The sequence below is a fragment of the Canis aureus genome, chromosome 9 (genome assembly GCF_053574225.1).
Source record: "Canis aureus isolate CA01 chromosome 9, VMU_Caureus_v.1.0, whole genome shotgun sequence".
NCBI lineage: Eukaryota > Metazoa > Chordata > Mammalia > Carnivora > Canidae > Canis > Canis aureus.
Window position 1 is genome coordinate 51,264,118 of NC_135619.1, and position 23,566 is coordinate 51,287,683.

General features: G+C 36.0%; 1 protein-coding gene and 1 pseudogene across 3 annotated transcripts in view; one reads left to right on the forward strand and one right to left on the reverse strand.

The window, feature by feature from the left end:
• YLPM1 (YLP motif containing 1) overlaps positions 1 to 23,566 on the forward strand; it is a 78,221-nt gene that overhangs the window by 40,669 nt on the left and 13,986 nt on the right. The window contains exons 7-18 of one of the 3 annotated variants that reach the window (XM_077910000.1): positions 3,276 to 3,693; positions 3,806 to 3,898; positions 4,124 to 4,319; positions 5,019 to 5,137; positions 6,192 to 6,346; positions 10,184 to 10,246; positions 10,539 to 10,658; positions 10,900 to 11,076; positions 11,156 to 11,239; positions 11,513 to 11,596; positions 15,873 to 15,953; positions 19,062 to 19,113. In XM_077910000.1, the coding sequence (XP_077766126.1) occupies positions 3,276 to 3,693; positions 3,806 to 3,898; positions 4,124 to 4,319; positions 5,019 to 5,137; positions 6,192 to 6,346; positions 10,184 to 10,246; positions 10,539 to 10,658; positions 10,900 to 11,076; positions 11,156 to 11,239; positions 11,513 to 11,596; positions 15,873 to 15,953; positions 19,062 to 19,113 (1,642 nt within the window). The remainder of the gene's footprint in view (positions 1 to 3,275; positions 3,694 to 3,805; positions 3,899 to 4,123; positions 4,320 to 5,018; positions 5,138 to 6,191; positions 6,347 to 10,183; positions 10,247 to 10,538; positions 10,659 to 10,899; positions 11,077 to 11,155; positions 11,240 to 11,512; positions 11,597 to 15,872; positions 15,954 to 19,061; positions 19,114 to 23,566) is intronic. The other 2 variants (XM_077910001.1, XR_013386519.1) reach the window with 2 other exon arrangements.
• On the reverse strand, positions 762 to 1,771 carry LOC144321304 (homeobox protein NANOG-like; annotated as a pseudogene).

Here is a 23,566-nt window from a genome sequence, read left to right on the forward strand (position 1 = left end):
TACCAGTCCTGCCACAAACTACTGTTGTCAACTAGACAACTGAATAGAAGTGAGGAGGCTAGCTAGAGTTTATTTCACTGGAAATTCACTATTTTTGTAGAGATAGGCCACCAGAGTGAGAAAGATAGTTTATAGCAGAGATTCTTAGCCAAGTGGTCAACATCAGAATTAATCATGGAGGTTTTGTTTTTAATTAATGCTAGGATCTCCCCTACAGAAATTCAGTAGGTGTGGGGTGGGCCTGGGGCATTTATATCTAAGTGGCTAGCTCCCTAATATTTCAGGAAGGAGAAAAGAGAGAGGATAGTACATTGGAGGGGAGGGGATGGTAGTGTTGAGGACAAATTTTTTTTAAGTGGGTATTTTATTTATTTGTACTTAAACCTGTAAACCAGCCAGCCAACTGGTACTATTATCATGATACATTAAAATACAAAACATCTTTCTGCAAATACTAAAATAATGAACACATTAGGAGTTAGTGTAAAACAACACAAGGGGCAGAGGAAATCAGTGAAGCACATGTGGTTTAACCCTTCACCGTAACAATTGAAGTTATTAACAAGTAAAGCTTCACAGTCTCTGAAAATACAAATAATCCTTTGTCACACATCTTTGTATTTTTACTTCCTATTCTTGAGGTTAGATCCTAGAGCTTAAAGATACCCAAATTAGTATAGTATCTAGTTATTTATAGCCAGAAACATGCCGTGTTGTCCATAGCAGCCAATGCTACTGAAACTTCCTTGATTAGACTCCAGTCATACCCCCTCAATTTGACAAAATAAGCACAGTGAGGAACAGAATATCAAGGCAGAGATAACAGGACCCTAAAATATAAATACTAGGAAAAGTAATACAGCCGCTGCCCAAATTGAGATTGAATAATACACTCATCATCATACGTCTTCAGGGTCTGTGTTCACAGAGTAATTTGGGAATAAATCCATTATTTGCTGGGTGCTAAAATCCTTAGCAGTTTTTTGTATTACATTATTGGCTTTCCCCAACAGTTTCTAAGATAGACTCCAAATCACTGACAGAATTTTGCTGGAACTGGATCTGGGGCTGCAAGGATTCCTCTCCACAATTGTGGAGCTGATTGTTCCAGGTCTGGTTGTTCCAGGCTTGGGGGCACCAGCTCTGACTCTTCCAGGAATAGTTGCTCCAAGACTGACTGTTCCAAGTCTGGTTGCTCTATATTGAAAGGTTCCAGAAGTGTTTATCAGTTATTCCTGGTAGTAAGAAGAGAAGCCTGAGTATTCAATAGTTGCTGAGCTTGTTCTGAGTCACACTTGCTATTTGGCCAGTTATTTTTCTGCCACTTCTTACATTTCATTCTCTGGTTCTGGAACCAGGTCTTAACCTGCTTATAGCTAAGGTTCAGAATGTTGGGAAGTTCGGATCTACTTTAGAGTGAGGTATTTCTGTCTCTGAAATCTGTCGTTGAGTACATATAGCTCTGAGAGGACAGGGTTCTGATCTTCTGTTTCTTGCCCAGGGCCATACCTTCCTTCTTCACTGTGCTCTCCTCTATAGAAGTGGCCAGTAGTTTTACTCTGGGACTGGTGGAAGAATCGGGGCTGTCCTGAATAAGCAGATCTATGGAGGAAGGAAGAGGAGAGACAGTTTCCACATGGGGTGTCTCAACAGATGACATTTGCAAGGACACATAATTTTTTTTAGACCCATAAATCTCAGGCATTTGAGAAGAATCCCTAGAATTGGGTGCTTTGGGGCAAGGCAGATACGGGCTGAACTGAATCCACATTCCTGTTGCTGAGTTAAGGGTAGAGGGAAAAAAACAAAGAATGAGAAACAAGATTGATTTTGTTTTGGTTTTCTTAAGATTTTATGTACTTATTTTATTATTAGAGACAGCAGGAGGAGCAAAAGGAGAGGGACAGAGTCTCAATCTCTGCTTAGCTTGGAGCCTGACATGGGGCTTTATGTCACAACCCCAAGATCTTGATCTGAACTGAGGGAATCAAGAGGGAATCCCCAACTGACTGAGCTACCTAGACACCCAAAGAGCAAGATTGTAAGAAAAGACCCAGGCTTATGTATCTAGGTGGAAAAGCTTAGAGAAATATGAAGATCTCCAGATGTAAGAGGGTCAGAAAGATGGGATGAAATAGGTCACTACCTCAATAGCAAGAGCCAACCAGCCCAATCCAGCAAAAGGGCAAAGACGAATTTTTTTCCTTTTTCTAAATAACCTAATTGAGGTATAATATAGCATGTAATTTGCCCATTTAATTGTGTGGTTCAGTGATTTTTAAATAAATTTACTAAGTTGTGCAACTGTCATCATAATCCAGTTTTAGAACATGTTCGTTATCCCAGTAAGATCCCTTTTGACAATTTGCAGTTAATCCTCATTCCTACCCCAGGTTCCAGGCAACAATTAATCTACTTTCTGACTTTGTAGTTTTGCCTTTCTGGGCATTTCATTTAAATGGAATTCATACAACATGTGGTCTTTCATGTCTGTCATTTCTTAATTCGCCTGATGTTTTCAAAGTTCATCCATGTTGTAGCATGAACCAGTACTTCATTTCTTTTTACAGGCAAGAAATATTCTATTATATGGATTATCATATTTTGTTTATCCATTCACCAGTTGACAGAAATTTGGATTTTGAATAATGCTGCTGTGAATACTTCTGCAAGTCCTTTGGTGGATGTGTGTGTGTGTGTGTGTGTGTGTTTTGGATAGACACCTAGGAATGGAATTGCTGAGTGTGTAAGTTTATGTTTAACTTTTTGAGCAACTGTTAAACCATTTACCAAAGTGGTTGTACCATTTTACATTCCCATTAGCAATCTAAGTGGGTTCTTATTTCTCTGCATTGTTGCCATCATTTGTTATTGTCTGTTTTATTAACTGCAGCCATTTACTGGGTATGAGATAGTATCTCATTACGATTTTAATTTGTACTTCCCTAATGACTAATGATGTTGAGCATTTTTTCAAGTGCTTATTTATGTATCTACTTTGGAGAAATGTCCAAATTTTTTGCCCATTTTTTCCCTATTATTTGTCTTATTAAGTTGTAAAAATTTTTCATATTCTAAGTACAAGTCTTTTGTCAGATACATGATTTAGATATTTCTCTCCATTGGTGTATTTTTAAACACAAAAAATTTTTAATTTTGAATGACCAGTTTGTCAGCCTTTTCTTTTATGGACAGAGAATCAGATTTTAATTGCTGCTAATGTGTGAAAACATAATGGTGTGTTTATCTACTAAACCATTTACTCTGTTCTCCAGCCTCCAGGGTCCTATAGACCACCCCCTCCTATAGGTAAACCACCAGGTTCAATTGTAAGACCTTCTGCTCCCCCAGCAAGATCATCTGTTCCTGTGACCAGGCCGCCTATCCCAATACCACCACCGCCGCCTCCTCCTCCTCCTCCTCCACCTCCTCCTCCAGTGATAAAGCCACAAACTTCAGCTGTGGAACAGGAACGCTGGGATGAAGATTCTTTCTACGGTCTCTGGGATACAAATGATGAACAAGGACTGAATTCAGAATTTAAACCAGAAACTGGAACAATTCCATCTGCTCCAGTGTTACCACCCCCACTGCACCCTTCCATTCCCCCTCCTGGCCCACTGCCTATGGGTATGCCACCAATGTCCAAACCACCACCAGTGCAGCAGACTGTTGATTATGGCCATGGCCGAGGTGAGTGATGGTGACAGGTTTGTATTTGGGATTGTCAAGAAATTGTTAGCTTCAGCTTTGTCTTCTTTTAGCTTCATTCTTACCATGTTTTGTCCCTGATTTGTTTCACCAGATATGTCCACTAATAAAGTTGAACAGATACCCTATGGAGAAAGAATAACTTTGCGTCCAGATCCACTACCTGAAAGATCAACTTTTGAGACAGGTAGGAGTCCCAGAGAGAGCAGTATTTTTAAACCTTTTAGGACCTAGTTATCATTTGCTTTTCCTTTTGATAAGATTATCTGGGCCTCCCTTTAAAATAGCTAAAAGATTCATAAGCTGAATTTAGAACAATAGTTTATATTAGTTCTAAAGTTAGATTTGCAGTCTTCAGCTTTTATTTCAGAAGAAGGGCTATAGCTCTTATTTTATACTAATTATTTCGTAGAGCATGCAGGCCAACGTGATCGTTATGATAGAGACAGAGATCGTGAGCCTTATTTTGATCGTCAAAGTAATGTCATCGCAGATCATCGAGATTTCAAAAGGGATCGGGAGACACACAGAGACCGAGACCGGGATCGGGGTGTTATTGACTACGACCGGGATCGATTTGATAGAGAACGCAGACCTCGAGATGATAGGTATGTTATGAAAAATATCTTTTTTGCCAGGTATACAAATTACCATAGACTTAAATTTGGCAAAAGTCATTGCATCTAAAGGAAATTCATAAATTTTTATACATGTGTGTATAGTTTGGAGAGGGAAGAACAGTTCCAGACTAATCTTTAGGAAACTAGATGCTTGAGTTTTGTGAGCTTGAAATCCAGAGAAATAAATGGGAGATGAGGATAGCCAGTGAGGAAACAAAATAGTATTGTCAATAAAGATGCAGCCATTATTTAAATAGTAGGCAAACAGTGTATTTTTGCAATTCATGAGCTCTTTAGATATGTGTATGCAAGTCAGACTGAAATGGAAAAGCAAAATAAAGGGGCACCTGGGTGGTTTAGTCTGTTAATCGTGTGCCTTTGGCTCAGGTCATGATCCCGAGGTCCTGGGATTGAGCCTTGCATCAGGTTCCCTGCTCCACAGGGAGCTTGCTTCTCCATCTGCTTGCAACTCTCCCTGCTTGTGCTTTTCTCTCTCTCCCTCTCACATTCTCTGTCAAATAAATAAATAAAAATAAATAAAATCTTTAAAAAAAGAAAAGCAAAATAAAAATATTGACTATGTATAGTAACTACCCATGGAAAAAATTGGGCAGATAGTGGTATTGCATTGTAAGACAGAGACCTCCACATTTATTTTCTAAAGCACTCCCTGTTAACATCTTCTAGGACTCAGTCATATCGAGACAAAAAAGACCATTCCTCATCCAGAAGAGGGGGATTTGATAGGCCATCCTATGACAGGAAGTCTGACCGACCAGCCTACGAAGGACCATCCATGTTTGGAGGTAAAGCAGTGCCTTATTAACTATGAGGATGTTGAGAATGCAAACCACTGGAGATGATTCCCACTGTAGCTATGGATTTAAACTTTCAGAGTAAAATGTAGTCACAGATTTTTCAGAGATGGCAACATTATTTAAAAAATAGCAGTGTAGGGGTGCGTGGGTGGCTCATTCGGTTAAGCATCCAATTCTTTATCTCAGCTCAGGTGTTGAGCTGAGGGTCATGAGTTCAAGTCCCATGTTTGGTTTCATGTTTGGATGTGGAACCTACTTAAAAATTTTTTTAATTTTTGTAAAAAATTTTAAAATAACAATGTAATTAATGAAAGAAAACAAATTGTTCTTTTGTATTATTAAAGAAATTTGGAAAATAGAAACAAAATCAGTTATAATGCCACCATCTACCATACCACAACTATTATAATTTTGTATATTTCTTCTCATTCTCTTTTCATGTATGTATTAATGGAGTTGTAATCAAAGTGTAAATACAGTTTCTTTATCATGCTTATTCCCAGTAATATTGTACCATATACATTTTTCTATATGTAAACGTATTATAATAATGGCTCTGTAATATTCCATTGAGTGAATAAAATATGAAACCCTTTTTGTTGGACATTTAGGTTGCTTTTAGTTTTTCACCACTATACACTTAATCTAAAAACGCATCCCTGTTTGTAAGAGCAAGCTTTCCTAAGCTGGTGACCCTTGTTCATAAAGCTGTAAAGCTGGCATTACAGACAGACTATAAATCATACTTGGGACTGTCCAGCAAAGTGTAATTGTTATTCTTCTATGTCCTGTTGCTTAACTTTTCCCCTAAATTTAATACAAACAAAAATGATTTGAGTATTTTTTAGAATATTCTGTTTACCTAAATCTTTTTATTTTCTTGATTTCAGTAGATTCACATTACTTTAAATTTTCTCTTATTAAGGTTAAGGGTGCCTCCCAAGTCATCATAAATTATTTTACCTTAGCATGATCGAAGAAAGTTAAAATTTAAAATAATTACCATATAAATAGTAATTTTGTTCAACTGCTGGTATTCTAGGAGAACGAAGAACTTACCCTGAGGAGCGAATGCCCCTGCCAGCTCCTTCACTAAGCCACCAGCCACCTCCAGCTCCACGGGTTGAGAAGAAACCCGAATCTAAGAATGTGGATGATATTTTGAAACCACCTGGCCGAGAAAGCAGACCTGAGAGAGTGAGTCCTATGTAGTTGACTAGCTTTCTTGCAAATCAGAGGCAGAAAGGAGATCTTTTAATATCCTGAGCAGAATTTCTCTACTTTTCTATGACATCGTAATAATCAGATTCAAGGCATCTTACTATTTCCAAATCACCATATAATCTCAAACTGCTTACGCTATAGAATTTAAGAAATTAGAGATTAATTGCTTGGCAAAAAAAAACGTTGAAAAACTTGAGAAAAAAATTGACAAGAGATCCATTAATTGCTCCATTATTTTGACGAGAGGGAAAGTGGATTTGGTTTTATGGTATATAAAACAAAAAGGACTTGATTTACTTGGGCTTATTTTCCTAGTGACCTCCAAATATGTATTTTTTTTTTTAAGTTTTTATTTTCATTCCAGTTAGTTAACACAGTGTTATATTAGTTTTGGGTGTACACATACATCATCTGGTGTACATCAGGACAAGTGTACCCCTTCATCCCCATCACCTATTTAACCCATCTCACACCCCCCTCCCCTCTAGTAACCATCGGTTTGTTCTCTATATTCCAGAGTCTATATCTTGATTTGTCTCTCTTTCTCTTTTTTTTTTCCTTTGTTCATTTGTTTCCTCAGTTCCACATATGAGTGAAATTACATGGTATTTGTCTTTCTGTGACTAATTTCACTTAGCATTGTACTCCATCCATGTCATTGCAAATGGCAAGATTTTATTCTTTTTATGGCTAAAAGATTTCATTCTTTTTATGTCTAACATTCTATTTATATATATATGTATACACATACATATGTATATGTATTACATATGTCATACATATGTATTATTATACATATGTATAATACATATGTATGTGTATATATACAATATTTATATATGCACACACCACATCTTCTTTATCCATTCATCTGTTGATGGACACTTGAGCTACCTTGACTATTGTAAATAATGCTGCTATAAACACAGGTGCATGTATCCCTTTGAATTAGTGTTTTTGTATTCTTTGGGTAAATACCTAGTATTGAAATTGCTAGATCATAGAGTAGTTTTATTTTTAACTTTTGAGGAACCTGCATACTGTCTTCCAGAGTGGCTGCACCAGTTTACATTCCCACCAACAGTGCACAAGGTTCCTTTTCCTCCATCTCTTTGCCAACACCTGTTGTTTCTTGTGCTGTTGATTTTTGCCATTCTGACAGGTGTCAAATGTATGCATTCTTAAGTTTATATTGCAAAATAGTTAGATTATATTTCAGTAAACTGGTACTAGAGATTTCCATCAGCTATTTTGACTACATAGGACTATATAAGTCTTTGTTGGAAAGTCTGTTTCACCTCTTTTTAGTATAGCTACTCCAGCTTTTCTGTGGTTGCTTGTTAGCATGATTTATCTTTTTCATCCTTTTACTTTCAGTCTTATTCGTCTTTGAATTTATAAAGTATGTCTCCTTTAGACAGCACAGCATATAGTTGGATCATGTTTTTTTGTTTTGTTTTGTTTTGTTTTGTTTTTTTATTTTTTTATTTTTTTATTTTTTTGGATCATGTTTTTTAATGTAGTCTGACAACTTATACCTTTTCATTGGATTGTTTAATCCGTTCATATTATAGTATTATTGATATGGTTAGCTTAATTCCATATTTGGGTTGTTTAATTGTATAGAAATACAACTGACTCGGGCAGCCTGGGTGGCTCAGCGATTTAGCGCCGCCTTCAGCCCAGGGTGTGATCCTGGACACCAAGAATCGAGTCCCACATCAGGCTCCCTGCATGGAGCCTGCTTCTCCTTCTGCCTGTGTCTCTGCCTCTCTCTCTTTCTCTCTCTCTGTCTCTCATGAATAGGTGAATAAAATCTTTAAGAAAAAAAAAAAGAAATACAACTGACTCTTAAATATTGATCTCATATCCTGCAACATTGTTAAACTCATTTATTCTAATTAATTTTGTAGTGGATTCCCTAGGATTTTCTGTATACAAGATCATGTGATTTGCAGATAGAGGTTTTACTTCTTCCTTTCTAATCTGAATGCTTTTTATTTCTCTCTCTCTCTCTTTCTCTTTTTTGCTTAGTTGCCCTGGCTAGAACCTCCAGTACAGTGTTGAATAAATGTGGTGAGAGTGAACATCCTTGTTTATTCTTGATCTTAGAGAGAATACTTTAATTATTTCACCATTAAGTATAATGTTAGCTGTGGGTTTTCATTAGATACCCTTTATCAGGTTCCCTTCCATTCCTAGTTTGTTGAATTTTTTTATCATGTAATGATGTTGGATTTTGCTGAATGCTTTTCCTGCATTTGAGATTTTTGTGATTTTTGTTTTTACTGTGTGTGATTTTATTCTTTTGCATGTGATTTTTTATCATCATATTGATAATGATGTATTGATTAATTGATTTTTTTAAGATTTTATTTATTTAAAAAAAAGATTTTATTTATTTATTCATGAGAGAGAGAGAGAGAGAGAGAGAGAGGCAGAGACACAGGCAGAGGGAGAAGCAGGCTCCATGCAGGAGCCTGATGCGGGACTCAATCCCGGGACTCCAGGATCACGCCCTGGGCCGAAAGCAGGCACTAAACCGCTGAGCCACCCAGGGATCCCCCAAGTAATTGATTTTTGGATGTTAATTTGCATCCCTGGGTTAAATCCCATTTAGTCATGGTATATAATTCTTTTTATATGTTGCTGGATTCCCTTTGCCAGTATTTTATTGGAGAGTTTTGCATCTGTATTCATAAGGAATAATCTATAGCTTTTTTGTTTGTTTGTTTGTTTGCGATGTTTTTGTCTGGTTTTGGTTTTAGAGTATTATTTTTTTATTTTATTTTATTTTATTTATTTGTTTATTTATTATTTATTTATTTATTTTGGTTTTAGAGTATTTGTGTGATTTGAGATGCTAGCCTCACAGAATGAGTAGGGAGTTCCTTCCTATTCTGTTTTTTGGAAGAGTTTGTAAAGGGTTCTTTAAATGTTTCTTGGAATTTAGTGATGAAACTATCTGGGCCTCTGAGCTTTTCTTTGCAGGTAGTTTTTAATTACTAATTCAGTCTCTTCACTTGTCATGGTTCTATTTCAGATTGTCTATTTTTTCTCCAGTCACTTTCAACTGAAAATGTCTTTGTCTCTTTCTAGGAATTTGCCCATTTCACCTAAGGTGTCCATTTTATAACCATTTTTTATTTCTATAAAGCAGGCAATTGTGTCCCATCCTTCATTTCTGATTCTGATCATTTGAATCTTTTCTCTTTTTTCTTAGTCAGTCTAGCTGAAGGTATGTTCAATTTTTTTGATCTTTTCAAAGAACCAGCTTTTGGCTCCATTGATTTTTTTAAATGTTTTTCAATTGTCTATTTTATTGACTTCTGCTCTAATATTATTTCCTTTTTTCTGCTTACTTCAGGTTTAGTTTGTTCTTTTTCCGGTGTCTGAAATTGGAAAGTTAGGTTATTGATTTGAGATCTTATTAATATAGGCACTTACAGCTATAAACTTCCTTATAAGCACTGCTTTTCACTGCATCCCGTAAGTTTTGGTATTTTTATTTATATCAAAGTATTTTCTGATATTTAAATTTCTTCTTTGACCCATTGGTTATTTAAGAATACGATGTTTAATTTCCATAGACTTGTGAATTTCTCAATTTTTTTCTTACTTTAATTTCTAATTTCATTCCACTGTGGCCAGAGACATACTTTGTATTATTTCTGTCCTTTCAGATTTATTAAGGTTTATTTCATGACCCGTCATATGGTGTATCCTAGAGAACGATAGGTCACTTAATTGTAAGGCCTCATTGTAAAAAAATCTCTAAGTGATTTTTTTTGGTTTTTCACTGTGTTTCAGATTGTTGTTATAATGAGAGGATTGCCTGGCAGTGGAAAGACACATGTTGCAAAACTTATTCGAGTGAGTATGGGAAAGCCAAAAAAAATCAGTTGCTTTTGTTAGCCATTTGTCTTCTTAGCAAGCAGTGTGATATTGATACAGGTATTTCCCATTTGATCCATCCTTGTTGACCCATGTGGTAGATTCTTTTCCATAAACATTTTGTTCTGCGTAGACAAATAGTTTTGCCTCTGCTTGAGTTGAAACCACCAGAAGATTGCATATTATTTAGTCATGAGAAGGAGCTTTGGTATGAGCATTCATTAATTTATTCTGTAAATTCTTTTTAACACTTTGGCTGCATGATTTATAGGATAAAGAGGTAGAGTTTGGAGGACCTGCACCCAGAGTTCTAAGCTTAGATGATTACTTCATCACTGAAGTGGAGAAAGAAGAAAAAGACCCAGATTCTGGAAAGAAAGTGAAAAAGAAGGTATGGCATATTCCTCTCAGGTTACATCCTGATTCATTAATAGTATTGAAAGGAAAACATGTTCAGAGAGAAATGTGGCTTTTTTTTGAAGACAAAGACTTCTCTTTTTTGAATACAAACTTTAGTAATTAGATGCGGAGGAAACGCTACAAAGTTGTGTCTGTCCAGAAGCTAACAAGAGAAGAGGTTTAGGATGGTTCTTTGTTTTTGCTTACTCCATATCTCTTTTGGGGTATCTTAGGTCATGGAATATGAATATGAAGCCGAGATGGAAGAGACCTACCGCACCAGCATGTTCAAAACTTTCAAAAAGACTCTGGATGATGGCTTTTTCCCCTTTATCATCCTGGATGCCATCAATGACAGAGTTAGACATTTTGACCAGTTTTGGAGTGCAGCAAAAACCAAGGGATTTGAGGTAAAAGAACTTTAGAGTACTTCATGTTATCATGTAAGTGTTGCATTTGTTTGCTTAATCACTATTCATTCTTTTTTAGGTATATTTAGCTGAAATGAGTGCAGATAACCAGACCTGTGGCAAGAGAAATATTCATGGAAGAAAACTGAAGGAAATAAATAAGGTGATTTTTGGAAACATAGGAGGTGTTGTATTCTAAACTTCATTTTGTTTGTATGATCACTGTTGTATGGAAGTTGTTTATCCCCTTTACTTTCAGAAAGTCTTTTCTACCTTCTTTAGTAAATGTGTATCTAAGTGAAAGAGATGTGGCCTAATTCTTCCAGGAACTGGCCTGTTAGACTTCACAGTATTGGTTAAATTTGTCTTAGGTGCTCATGTGGTCTTTCTTTGAATAGTTTCCTGTGATAACTTGACCTCCTAAATCTCTCAATAGATGGCTGACCACTGGGAAACTGCACCTCGTCATATGATGCGTCTAGACATTCGTTCTCTGCTGCAAGATGCTGCTATTGAAGAGGTAAGTATCCTTTGCCTTGAACCAGTGCAAAAGGGACCGTTTTTTTTAACCTTTTTTATTTGGAAAAAATTTTTAACTACAGAAAAGTTGCATGAATCATATAAGAACACCTATAGAACTTTCACTGAGATTTTGATTGTTAATATTCTGCCACATTTTTCTCTATATAGATATATATCTTTTTAAAATTTAAATTCAGTTAATTAACATAGTGTATTGTGAGTTTCAGAGGTAGAGTTCAGTGATTCATCAGTCTAATGTAACACTCAGTGCTCATTACATCACGTGCCCTCCTTAATGTCCATCAGTCAATTACTATGTCCCCCATTATCCTCCTCCCCTCCAGCAACTCCCAGTCTGTCTCCTATGATCAAGAGTCTCTAATGGTTTGTCTGCATCTCTGATTTCATCTTGTTTTATTTTTCCCTCCCTTCTTCTGTGCTCCTCTGTTTTGTTTCTTAAATTCCACATATGACTGGAATCATATAATAATTGTCTTTCTCTGATTGACTTATTTCACTTAGCATAATACCCTCTAGTTCCATGTTGTTGCAAATGGCAAGATTTCAGGGTGTTTTTTTTTTTTTTCATTTCCAGCCATTCACTCTTTATTTGTTTTTTTTTTAATAAATTAATTTTTATTGGTGTTCAATTTACCAACATACAGAATAACACCCAGTGCTCATCCCGTCAAGTGTCCCCCTCAGTGCCCGTCACCCACTCACCCCCACCCCCCGCCCTCCTCCCCTTCCACCACCCCTAGTTCGTTTCCCAGAGTTAGGAGTCTTTATGTTCTGTCTCCCTTTCTGATATTTCCCACACATTTCTTCTCTCTTCCCTTATATTCCCTTTCACTATTATTTATATTCCCCAAATGAATGAGAACATATAATGTTTGTCCTTCTCCGATTGACTTACTTCACTCAGCATAATACCCTCCAGTTTCATCCACGTTGAAGCAAATGGTGGGTATTTGTCGTTTCTAATGGCTGAGTAATATTCCATTGTATACATAAACCACATCTTCTTTATCCATTCATCTTTCGATGGACACCGAGGCTCCTTCCACAATTTGGCTATTGTGATTTCAGGGTTTTTTGATGGCGGAGTAATAGCCCAGTATATATACACATATGACATCTTTATTCATTTATCTGTCAATGGACATCTGGGCTCTTTTCACAGTATGGCTATTGTGGACATTGCTGCTATAAACATTGGGGTTAAAGTGCCCTTTCAGGCCACTACTTTTGTATCTTTAGAGTAAATAGTAGTGCAAGTGCCAGGTTATAGGGTAGCTCTATTTTCAACTTCTTGAGGAACCTCCATACTGTTTTCCAGAGTGGCTGTACCAGCTTGCATTCCCACCTACAGTGTAAGAGGATTTCCCTTTCTCTGTATCCTTACCAACATCTGTCATTTCCTGACTTGTTTGTTTTAGACATTCTGACCAGCGTGAGGTGGTATCTCATTGTGGTTTTGATTTGTATTTCACTGATGCCAAGTGACGTTTTTTCGTGTGTCTGTTGGCCATTTGTATGTCTTCTTTGGAGAAATGTGTATTTATGTCTTCTGCCCATTTCTTAATTGGATTATTTGTTCTTTGGATGTTGAGTTTGGTGAGTTCTTTATAGATTTTGGATACTAGCACTTTACCTGATAAGACATTTGCAGATATCAGGGCACCTGGGTGGCTCAGTGGTTGAGCGTTGCCTTTGGTTCAGGTCGTGATCCCTGGTTCAGGTCCGGGGATCAAGTCCCACATCAGGCTTCCCACAGGGAGCCTGCTTCTCCCTCTGCCTATGTCTCTGCCTTTCTCTCTGTATTTCTCCTGAATAAATAAATAAAATCTTAAAAAAAGATATTTGCATGTATCTTCTTCCATTCTGTCAGTTGTCTTTGTTTTTGTTGACTATTTCCTTTGCTGTGCAGAAGATTTTTATCTTGATGAAGTCTCAATAGTTCATCTTTGGCTTTGTTTCTCTTGCCTTTGGAGACATGTCCAAAAAGAAGTTTCTGTGGCTGAGGTCACAGAGGTTGTTGCCTGTGTTCTCCTCTAGGATTTTGATGGATGTGAGATAGATATATATGTCTTCTTATTACTACTACTGTGGAACCATGTGAAAGTTAAGTTGTAAACTTCATAACCCTTAACCCTTCACCTCTAATACAGTATTACAGTATGTATCTCCCCAAGAACAAGGGTATTCTCTTACAAAACTAGAAGTCCCAATTATCAAATTCAGGAAATTTAACATTGATAAAATATTATATTAAGTAGTACAAATTTCCTGAATTATCTCATATAGTCCATATTCACATTTCACCAAATGTTCTCTTAATGTGCCTTACAGCAATTTTTAAAAATCAAGGATATAGCCGTTTAATATAAAAAAAGTACTTTCTCAGCCATGTCATTGTCAGGAAAGACAAAGAAGTTTTGAAGAGTGTAGGCCAGTTGTTTTGTAGAATACAATTCAATTTGGGTTTGTCTGGTTGTTTCCACATGATTAGTTTCAGGTTAAACATTACCAGGAATGCTACATAGTGATGTTGGGTCTTTAGTGCATCATATCAGAACCATATGATGTCAATTTATTTCATTCCTGGTGGTTCAAATGTTGATCACTTAGTTCAGGTGGTATCCATCAAATTTTTCTACCTTTATCCTTTATAATAATCTGTAGGGAGAAACTTTGTTAATATCTTGTTCCCTAAGTTTTCACTCATTGATAATTTTGCCTAAATCAGTTATTAATTTGGTGGAAGTAAATCTTTATCATGGAAGAGTAGAGATTTTTCTCTTTTAATCAGTTGTGTACTTCCATTTGGCTTGAGCTCCTATTAATGTTGTCATTGTGTTTTTATGTATTTTTACCTCCCAATACCATTCCTCAACTCATTTCCTCTGGTTTCTGCTCCAACCATTCTCCAGACACTCTCAGCAAAGATTTCATGACAGTAGATAATTTTCATTTCTGTTGCTTAATTTTGCAGCCACATAGAACTTAATTGACCATGTCCACCTTCTTCTTTTTTTTTTTTTAATTTTATTTATTTATTTATTCATGAAAGAGAGAGAGGCAGAGACACAGGCAGAGGGAAAAGGAGGCTCCATGCAGGGAGCCCGACATGAGACTCGATCCAGGGTCTCCAGGATCATGCCCTGGGCTGAAGGCGGCGCTAAACCACTGAGTCACCCAGGCTGCCCTCATGTCCACCTTTTGACAGCATTTTCCTTTTGGCTACTGCAAGTCCACCTTCTGATTTTCCTCTTGCTTCTCTGGCCATCCCTTTCAGTCTCCTTTGCTGGCTTTTCTTGCTACTCAGTCCTAAAATTTTGGAGTTCTTTGGGGCTCCATCTATCTTAGGATCTTGTCATTCTGCACGTTTGATATAGATCTTTCTGGTAGCTTGGATCACCACATATGTGCCTTTAATAATAAATTGGGAAGAATCAAATAATTTTTATCAGTACAACACTAATTATATCTTAGTGGAGGGATTATGGGTGATTTTTAAAACTCTACCCTTACTTTCCAAATTCTCTACCAAAAACTTATTACTTGAGTACATCTCAAATTCAACCTATCCACTATATAATTCATACAAACCTGCTCCTCTTCTGGTATTCTCTTGGTAACTGAACCCACAAATCACTTGATTGCTGAAACCTTGACTCAACTCTCTGTTATCCTTTGCTCTTGATTCTGTGTTATATCAACCTTCAACTTTATCTCTTCACCATGTAGTCAGTCTACAAGTTTTGTCAATTTTACCTTATAAATACTTCTTTAATCTATCTACTCTCTATTTGCATTGCTACCATTCTGGGCCAAGCTACTATCATCTTATTTTTCACTATACCCTTTCTTACATCTTGAAATGTGAATCATATACATGTTTTACCAAACAAACAAACAAACAAACACGTGTTTTTCTTGATTGGAAAAAATACTTGCTAAAGGTTTTAAAATGAAATTCTAGTAATCATAGGCATTCAAAACAGGTAATTGTCAACTTAACATGGATAATTATACTCAACTTCATAGGGAATTATAAAGATGGATATCCCAGGCAAATGAAAGACAGGAATATCATTCTTTTACAAGTTCTGTTTCAAAGTTTAGGGTTTAAAAATTACTTAGAATGTAACAGTGAGTTTGTGCTGTCTTGCTCTGGGCAACTGTGCTCATTTCAGATTTCAGTGAGGGACTCAACATTTTCCTAAATGTTAACTCATCTTTTTTCTTTTTTTTTAATTGGGATGGTGTAGGTAGAGATGGAAGATTTTGATGCAAATATCGAAGAACAGAAGGAAGAAAAGAAAGATGCAGAGGAAGAGGAAAGCGAACTGGTAGGAGACAGACCAACCACTTTGAACAAAGTGTCTCTATTGAAATTTTTAAGGGTTTAATCTCAGATCTATGGTCAGATTACTACTGTTGATTTGCACCTTAATGGTAAAAGTTTCCATAATCATCTTCAAGGAGACTTTTGGATACTTTTTCTTTTCCCTCTGACCAAAAGGACCCTCTACTGTGTTGTTACAAGAAAATTTTAAGAATGCTAAGAAACTTACCCTTGTACTCACTCATCTACTTGTGGGTGGCTTTAGGGGAGTATACTTTTTAAGAAAATCAATGATATATGAGAGGGCATTCTTACATTCCAGCAGATATGTGGTACAACCTACCCAACATATGCATAATTGTCTCTTCTTTGCTACAAGATTTCAAAATTGAGTTCTGTCACTGAGGCAGAAGAACTTCTAGAATGAGGAGGCAGAGGGTTGCCACTGACTGCTGGATTTGTTCTGCATTTTATCCTGTTAAGTGATGGGGAAAATGAATTGAGTGTGTAGGCAATGCATTTTGTTTAAGCTGATGAGAGGCTTCCGTAGTGTGAGTTCAAAGTTCCCGTGTACCTACTGTAAATGCTTTTGATCACACCTCTGTAGAGATGTTTGCCTTACCCTGTCATTGAAAAATATGCGACCTGTAGAGTTATGTTACTTTTCAGTGTTTGCTAATGAGGCACAGAGATTAGCAATGCCTTGAAACAGTGTTGCTTTTTTAATTTAAAGTATTATTTGGTTTATTTAATACTTCGGCCCTTTATAAAGCTGCTTCTCATATTCTTCTGGAAATGTACAAAGCGAGAACCCTGATTCCTACCCCTAGAGAATACAGACTCTCTAAGGAGTGGTCCCATCAAACCCATGTGTGATATAGAGGACTCTGAAAAGAAAGAAACTGTGTGTACATAGAGATGGTGTCAACCTCTACATTCTTAGATTTCATATGCGGATTAAAAAATAAGCTTTAAAGTTAATTGCATTTGAGTCTCAGTATGTTTTTTTCTTTAAACAAATTATTTTTCTTAATTAGGTTGTCTTTTGACATATATGATTTAAAACGTAGGTAGGAAGTTCATTTAAAGGTCCACGCTGTTCTGGAATATGGCTAATGACCTCTTTAGCTACTTGCAGCGTGTGTACTAGAAAATGATCACGTGAGAAGTCTGTAATGTTAGCTTTCTGAAGCTCCGTCTTCCTTTGTGGAGATTTCAGGCTATGATTCATAACATCTGACTCGTTTAGGTGTAGGTCAAAGTTCGGAACTTTTAATTGAATGTACTACTTACTTTGAAAAGTGAAACACACTGTAATACTCTGTTATTACATCAGAAACATGTCAAGGAAGCCATAGAACTCTACCCTGCTGGACTCTCTCTTTTATTTCCAAGTGGCCTAACATTTTAACCAGGGAGAAGATACACAGTTTTAAGGAAGAACAGGGTGGTTCCAGCAGGAGGAAATTAATATACTCATTCTGCTTATCTTTATGTTATAAAACTTCTCTTAACCCATTCAAAAATGCAGAATCCAGATCTTCTACTATTGGGTTCTATTCCAAGAGTAAAAGATTCTTGGAGAATTTTAACCAAAGGGTTAAGAGCAAGTCTCATGTCATTCAGACCATTTTAATGGAATTCTTAATAAACTTTGCATTTTCTACTTTGTACTGATCACTGCAACTGGGCGAAATCCAAACTTTTCTTGGTTCAGAGAATCCTTCTGGGGATCATTGGTATGATATTTTTCTTTCTTTAGTGCTTCAGTGAACCTAGTAGATATGATTCAGAATTTATAAATATGTTATTCTAGTGATGCTTAAGGTTTTCAGATGATTTTCGAGATATCACTTGTACAAATTTCATGAGTACTTTTAGCACCATCACTTCAGCATAGCTTTGTCTTGGTTTGTTGTAGAAATGTATTTGGGAAAGATGGTATGATTTATAACTTCAAGTACTAATAAGTTGAAAGTGAATAATTAGTCTGGCCTAAAAACTAGAAATGTACAAAATCTGTAGGTTTCCTGGAAGAACTATGATGCTCCAGTACTCTTACACAGCAGCTATTGTTATCATACATTCAGCATACTTGCCAACCTACCTTTGTGTCAGTCTGTTCCATGGACTTGAATATTCTCTATGTAGAGATATTAATTCTGAAAAGAAGATGCTGACACCTTTGATGAATCTGTTTACATAATAAGCCCTAATGTTAAAGTTCTGTATGTTAGGGTCTTACAACAGAGTCCAAATGAAGGAAAAGAGGAATCATAACCGTACACTTGCTAGGTGAATAAGTGGAAAAATATTACTACATAGTTAAATAGGTACATTGGGAAATTTGAAAATCTTACGGGACTTTGTTTGAAATAAACCACCCAGTTATTTTATTAAATAAAATGTAAATTGCCTGTGGAGATTTCTGGTTTTCGAATAATAGGAAAATGTCATTTTAAAAGACATTGGAAATAATAATCTAGGTTCCAACCAATGAAAAAGAAATGCTCTCATACTGATTCAGTAAAAACCAGCCTTTGTAAGATCTAACCGGTAAATGGGTTGAGTCATTTTTAAATAAGTTGGAACTTCATAGTTGTGTTCAGCAATACCATGTTTTCTTCTTTCTTTTGAGTACTTAAAATTACGCTGCAATATAAAGTAACTGTCTTGAAGAACACTCTTTGTCTACTATCACTTGAGAATCGAAGTTGTACTTAGAAAACAAGCTAGCTAGTTATTACAAATAACTACTCTGCTACTCTGAATGATATTAATACTAGCACAGTAACCACCGTACATCCTCACCATATTTCCTATCCAGCTGTTGTTCGGACTACAACTGTGTGTCCTGAACTGTAGCTGCCTCAAAGCGCCTTCACAATAGTGTTTTGAAGTGACTACTCTGAAATCTGGGCAGTGAAGTTGGTGAATTGGGTAATTCAGTTTCTTCAGAGGTAATGAGACTGTGTTTTCCCTAAGGATATATATATAACTAGTGAGTGGAAACTGAATCCGTTCCCAGTTTTAATGCTTTTCCAGTTCAACAGTGATATGCATGTATGTGTCTCTTTCTAACCCTTCGAGCTTCTCTCTGTGTGCGATTTAGGGTTACATTCCGAAAAGCAAATGGGAGATGGACACATCTGAGGCCAAGCTAGGTGGGTATCTCCTTTTTCCTGTTTTTATATGTGATACCTGATGGTAATGGTCATAGATCTTTCTGCTTTAAGAAGAACAAACTTCCCCAAATTTCTGCTTTAAACCAAGATTTTTGGCCTACCATAATACATCCTTAGCAAGCTTTCAGTTTAACTAGTTACATCTTGTGACAGGGTGAAAGAAGGGTATTTAGAAGAATTGCCTTTACCACCACTTCAAAAAATTTTAGAGTAAGCAGAAGTATGATGAATTTAGCAATAAAATACTGTCACTTCTAAAATCCATTGTTATATTAATCAGAAATGTTAGAGATGATGAGATTTCTTTTTTAAAAGAATATTTAATGGCAAAAAAAAAAAGAATATTTAATGGCAGTCCAAAGTTGAACCTGATTATGAATATTTTGGGTAACAAGAGTAGTAATAATAATAAATATTGAAGTTTAAACATTCAAACATTCATTGAAAGGCAGTTATTTTTCTTATATAATAAGAGTTTCTGGATTGGGGGAGGTAGATATGTAATTGAGGTTTTTAAGGAGCCTGCTTTGTAAGATTCTTTCCTTAGGTTTATTTTTAGTCGCAGGTTGATTACAAGGTAAACTGGTTAAAATTACTATCTAACCCAAAAGTTGGAGTTGCCTAATGTGAGGTTGTCTGTCAAGCAGAAAATCATATATATCCAGTGATTTTCTTCCAATATTTAATGGTAATAATTGCAAAACTTTTTTTCACCTCGCTTAAAAAATCATTTATCACATTAAGATGTATTAATAAATAATCTAAGAAAATGAGATAAGGACTTCCTGGAAAATTGACCTTACTAATGTATGAAATTTAACTGTCAGTCTCTGCGTTTCTTTTCCTGGTATCGTACTGTTACTCCAAGACTGAAGTAACCATCTAAATATCTTAAGTTTATAGAACACATCTGAGTCATTTAGCTGCTTCACTGTTTGGGATCCTTTGTGTTTCTGATGTAAGAGGAGTACATTTTACATAAGTTGCATAAGTTCTGCCTTTTATTTTGCCCAACTGATCATGTTAGCAATTGATGTCCACTAGGTCCTATGTAAAGTAGTTCCATAAACTTTAGTATTACTGTATTATTAATAGGGATAGGTGCTTTGATATAAAGTCTAGGGTTTTTTCCTAGTGTATGACATGTGAAAATTGTATGTGGTTACTGACATATTCTTAAACTGGTCTTCTCTCTTTGGGAAATCTTAGTCAATGATCTCTTCCTCTAAACTTTTAAAGCATTTATAAACGTTTCAATGCCATTAAATACGTAGGAAAATAATAATCACAAATTACTTTTTAAATAATAATGCTTTAGATCTGCTTATTTTGATATTAGATTAAGTCTGTTTGAAGCTCTGCACTGTACCTTGAGAATAACCTGTAAGACTGTAAGATCATTTCCCTCTTCTGGTTCTCAAAATAGCAATTATCTTTTTGGGCAAAAAGAGATCATAAATACAGATCAAGAGGATTATAAAAATGATCGGTATTTTAGCTAAGCATGTAATGTTCATAGGTATCGTGTAATATGTGATCTACAATAATAATTTTTAAACTTGAGCCAGTCCAATTTCTATTTTTCTTTCTAATTTCAAAAGAGAAAGGAAATTTAGCTGTGATGAATATTCAAGAAAATATGTTATTAAACTTGGTACTGATTCCTGAAAATAATTTTGTCCTGTCTACCATTTGCTTCTCAGAAAACACATTTTATACAAATTCAATCCATCTTAAAGCGTTAGGCAATTAATTCCAGAAATGGATTTGGTAAATAAACCATTTCAGTTAAAGGCACTGAAGGTCTAGTAATGAACCTAGAAAATAAACCCCACCATGTTTGCCACTGCTGCTGTTGTTTTAATACGTGACAGTGATGTTTCATTTAATGACGGACATCTTGCACCACTGTGTTATCTTGAGAGCTAATCTATTTGTGGAGGAAGGCAAATTGAGTGTGAGCATTCTTGAAAGTGCTTGCTTCTTTGAGATTGGTCCGTGGAGCCAAATGAGAAGAAGATTCTTCCCTAAAACATAAGGCCCTTCATCTGAGAATTAGTCTATGGTGCTTTCCTTATGATAACAAATTCAATAGATTTGATTACCAAATACAATTAATTTTTCTAGTACTTTACCAACATTCTTAAATTACTTTTGGTAACACGATTATGCTAGATGAAAACATACTAAGCTTCATCTAAGTCACACATTGAGCCAGAAGAGCTAAATGTGTACCTGGGGAATTTTGATTCACAAATGAGTCTGCCAGTGAGAAAGTACTATTTACCTTTCATGCAGCTGGTTAAATCCCATTGCAGATTCTTGATCTATGTTCATTAAGTACAGTATGCACTTCAGCCAATGTTTGAGTGTTAAATTGGAAGTGGTGTAATTTTAGAGAGATTGAAAACTGACCTGAAATACATCTGGCATGGGTGCTGTGGAGTTGTTAAAGACTGCCTGTGGCCCATTTCAGTTGCCCCTGACTGGCTCCTTTTCAGCTGGGACACAGGCACCCTAATACTAGGGTAGGTGTTACATGCCACATCAGACGCTGGGTTTCAGTATTGAAGCTACTTAAATTCTGATGATACGATTTTGGTTTCTCAAATCGTGAGAAATTCTCACAATTTGAGAAACCAAAAGAAGGTTTGAGACTGCTATCCTAATTTAGATTTCTCCATACCAAGTACTTTGCTTTTCTCATCTGTCATTCGTCTCTGATTATTGGTTATTGTATATTGGCCTTCTACATGTCAGGCAATTTCATCTCTTCACAGTTGGAATGAAGTTATTATTCATATAGGCACGTAACCCTTATATGTTTACCATGAACAGATTTTCAGAAACACCATTTATGTTTAGAAAATGCATAGATGTATCTACAAAAATTTTCTGTTGTGCTATAATAATATTTACTGTTCTGAAGATGTGGGAAATTCTGTGACCTGCCAAGTTGGATATTTAAACCTTCATCTTCATCTTAAAACCTCATCTTTTGAAATTCAAACCTCTGAAAATCATTAGTGTGGGTGTATGGAATACCAGCCGCCTTCTGTAATTAACACCCCAGATTCCTCTTCCCTCACCTTATGCCATACATCTGTGTGTTTGGGTTTCCAGGATGCCATGTGGAAGAGGTATGAACCTTTCTTCAGCCCCAAGAAGGAAGCTTTAAACATGCTGTGTACAATGAAATTTCAAATTAAACATTACAAACAAGGGTGTTCAGACTAGAAGTACATGTTCTTCTGATCTTCCATGTTGCAAATATGGGACTCCTGTCACATACCCAGTGTTTGAGGAAAAGTTCTTGCAGTTTTCATACTTGCCCTTCTGCATTGCTGCCTTGGCTATGCTCTATTCTTGGAGTTCAGATATGAATTTTTTTCCTTTGAAGTATGTTAATGTCAAAGTTGATCTTAAGTTTGGAAATCCCTTGAGGTTTATTTAATAAGTGTGTTAGAGCTTCCTACTCTTCTAGTAATACTGTATACTGTTGAACTAGAACAGTTTTATTGTTTGTGGGACTTCATTGGTTTTCTAATACCATCATCTGTGTCCCTATGCAATCAAGGGATCACTTCTTTAAGAATCTGTATAATACGGCCTGTCATACACACAAAGATAAAGCCATTTGGTACAGCATGTGGTTTACAGAGATTAGGCAACTGTTTCTATTGAACTCTTCCATGTTAAAAATTTTTCCAAAGTGATATGATAAAAATTTATTGAGTTTTGTAAAGTGTTGTAGTGTGCCTTGCAGATTTTTCAATACTATTGCTTTTATGGGGGAGGGTTTTAGGAAATAAAAATTTTGCCAAGTATGCGAAATCTTACTGGTTTTTTTTAAGCCTGTTCGGTGTGGTACAGTTAGCTGTGTGTGAATCTTTTACATTTGAAGCATAAACTCACCCTCTCTCCTGCCACTGCTTCCATTGTACTTTTCTTTTCATATCAATTTCTCTCCAACTTGGTGCCTAACAGATTTTTATTATATGCACTCTGCACCCTTTATGGAGTTTAATGAAGTGTGGTTGTTGTGTATTTCTGACATTTTTAGCTTTTCTTTTATTGACTTGCTTACTAAGTGTGTGTATATAATCACAGATGATTCAATAATTTAGTGCTTCAGTGTAACTCATATTTCACATGAGAATAAAAATAGAGAATTAAAAATCAGTATTAACGACCAATAAAAATGACTGCACATTTTCATCATGTGTTCTTGAAGACACCTAAACTCATGTCTTATAATTTCTGAATCTGCAATCTCTGTTCATTTAATTGGTTACGATTTGGGGCCCTTGGAAAGCCTAGCCCTCTCAGATTGAGGATTCAGAAAGAAAATTTAGGTCTGGTCACTTTCGCTGGCTAGCTTTTAGCCTCAGAATGGTCAGTAGAACTTCGTAGTATAACCAAAGAATGTGGT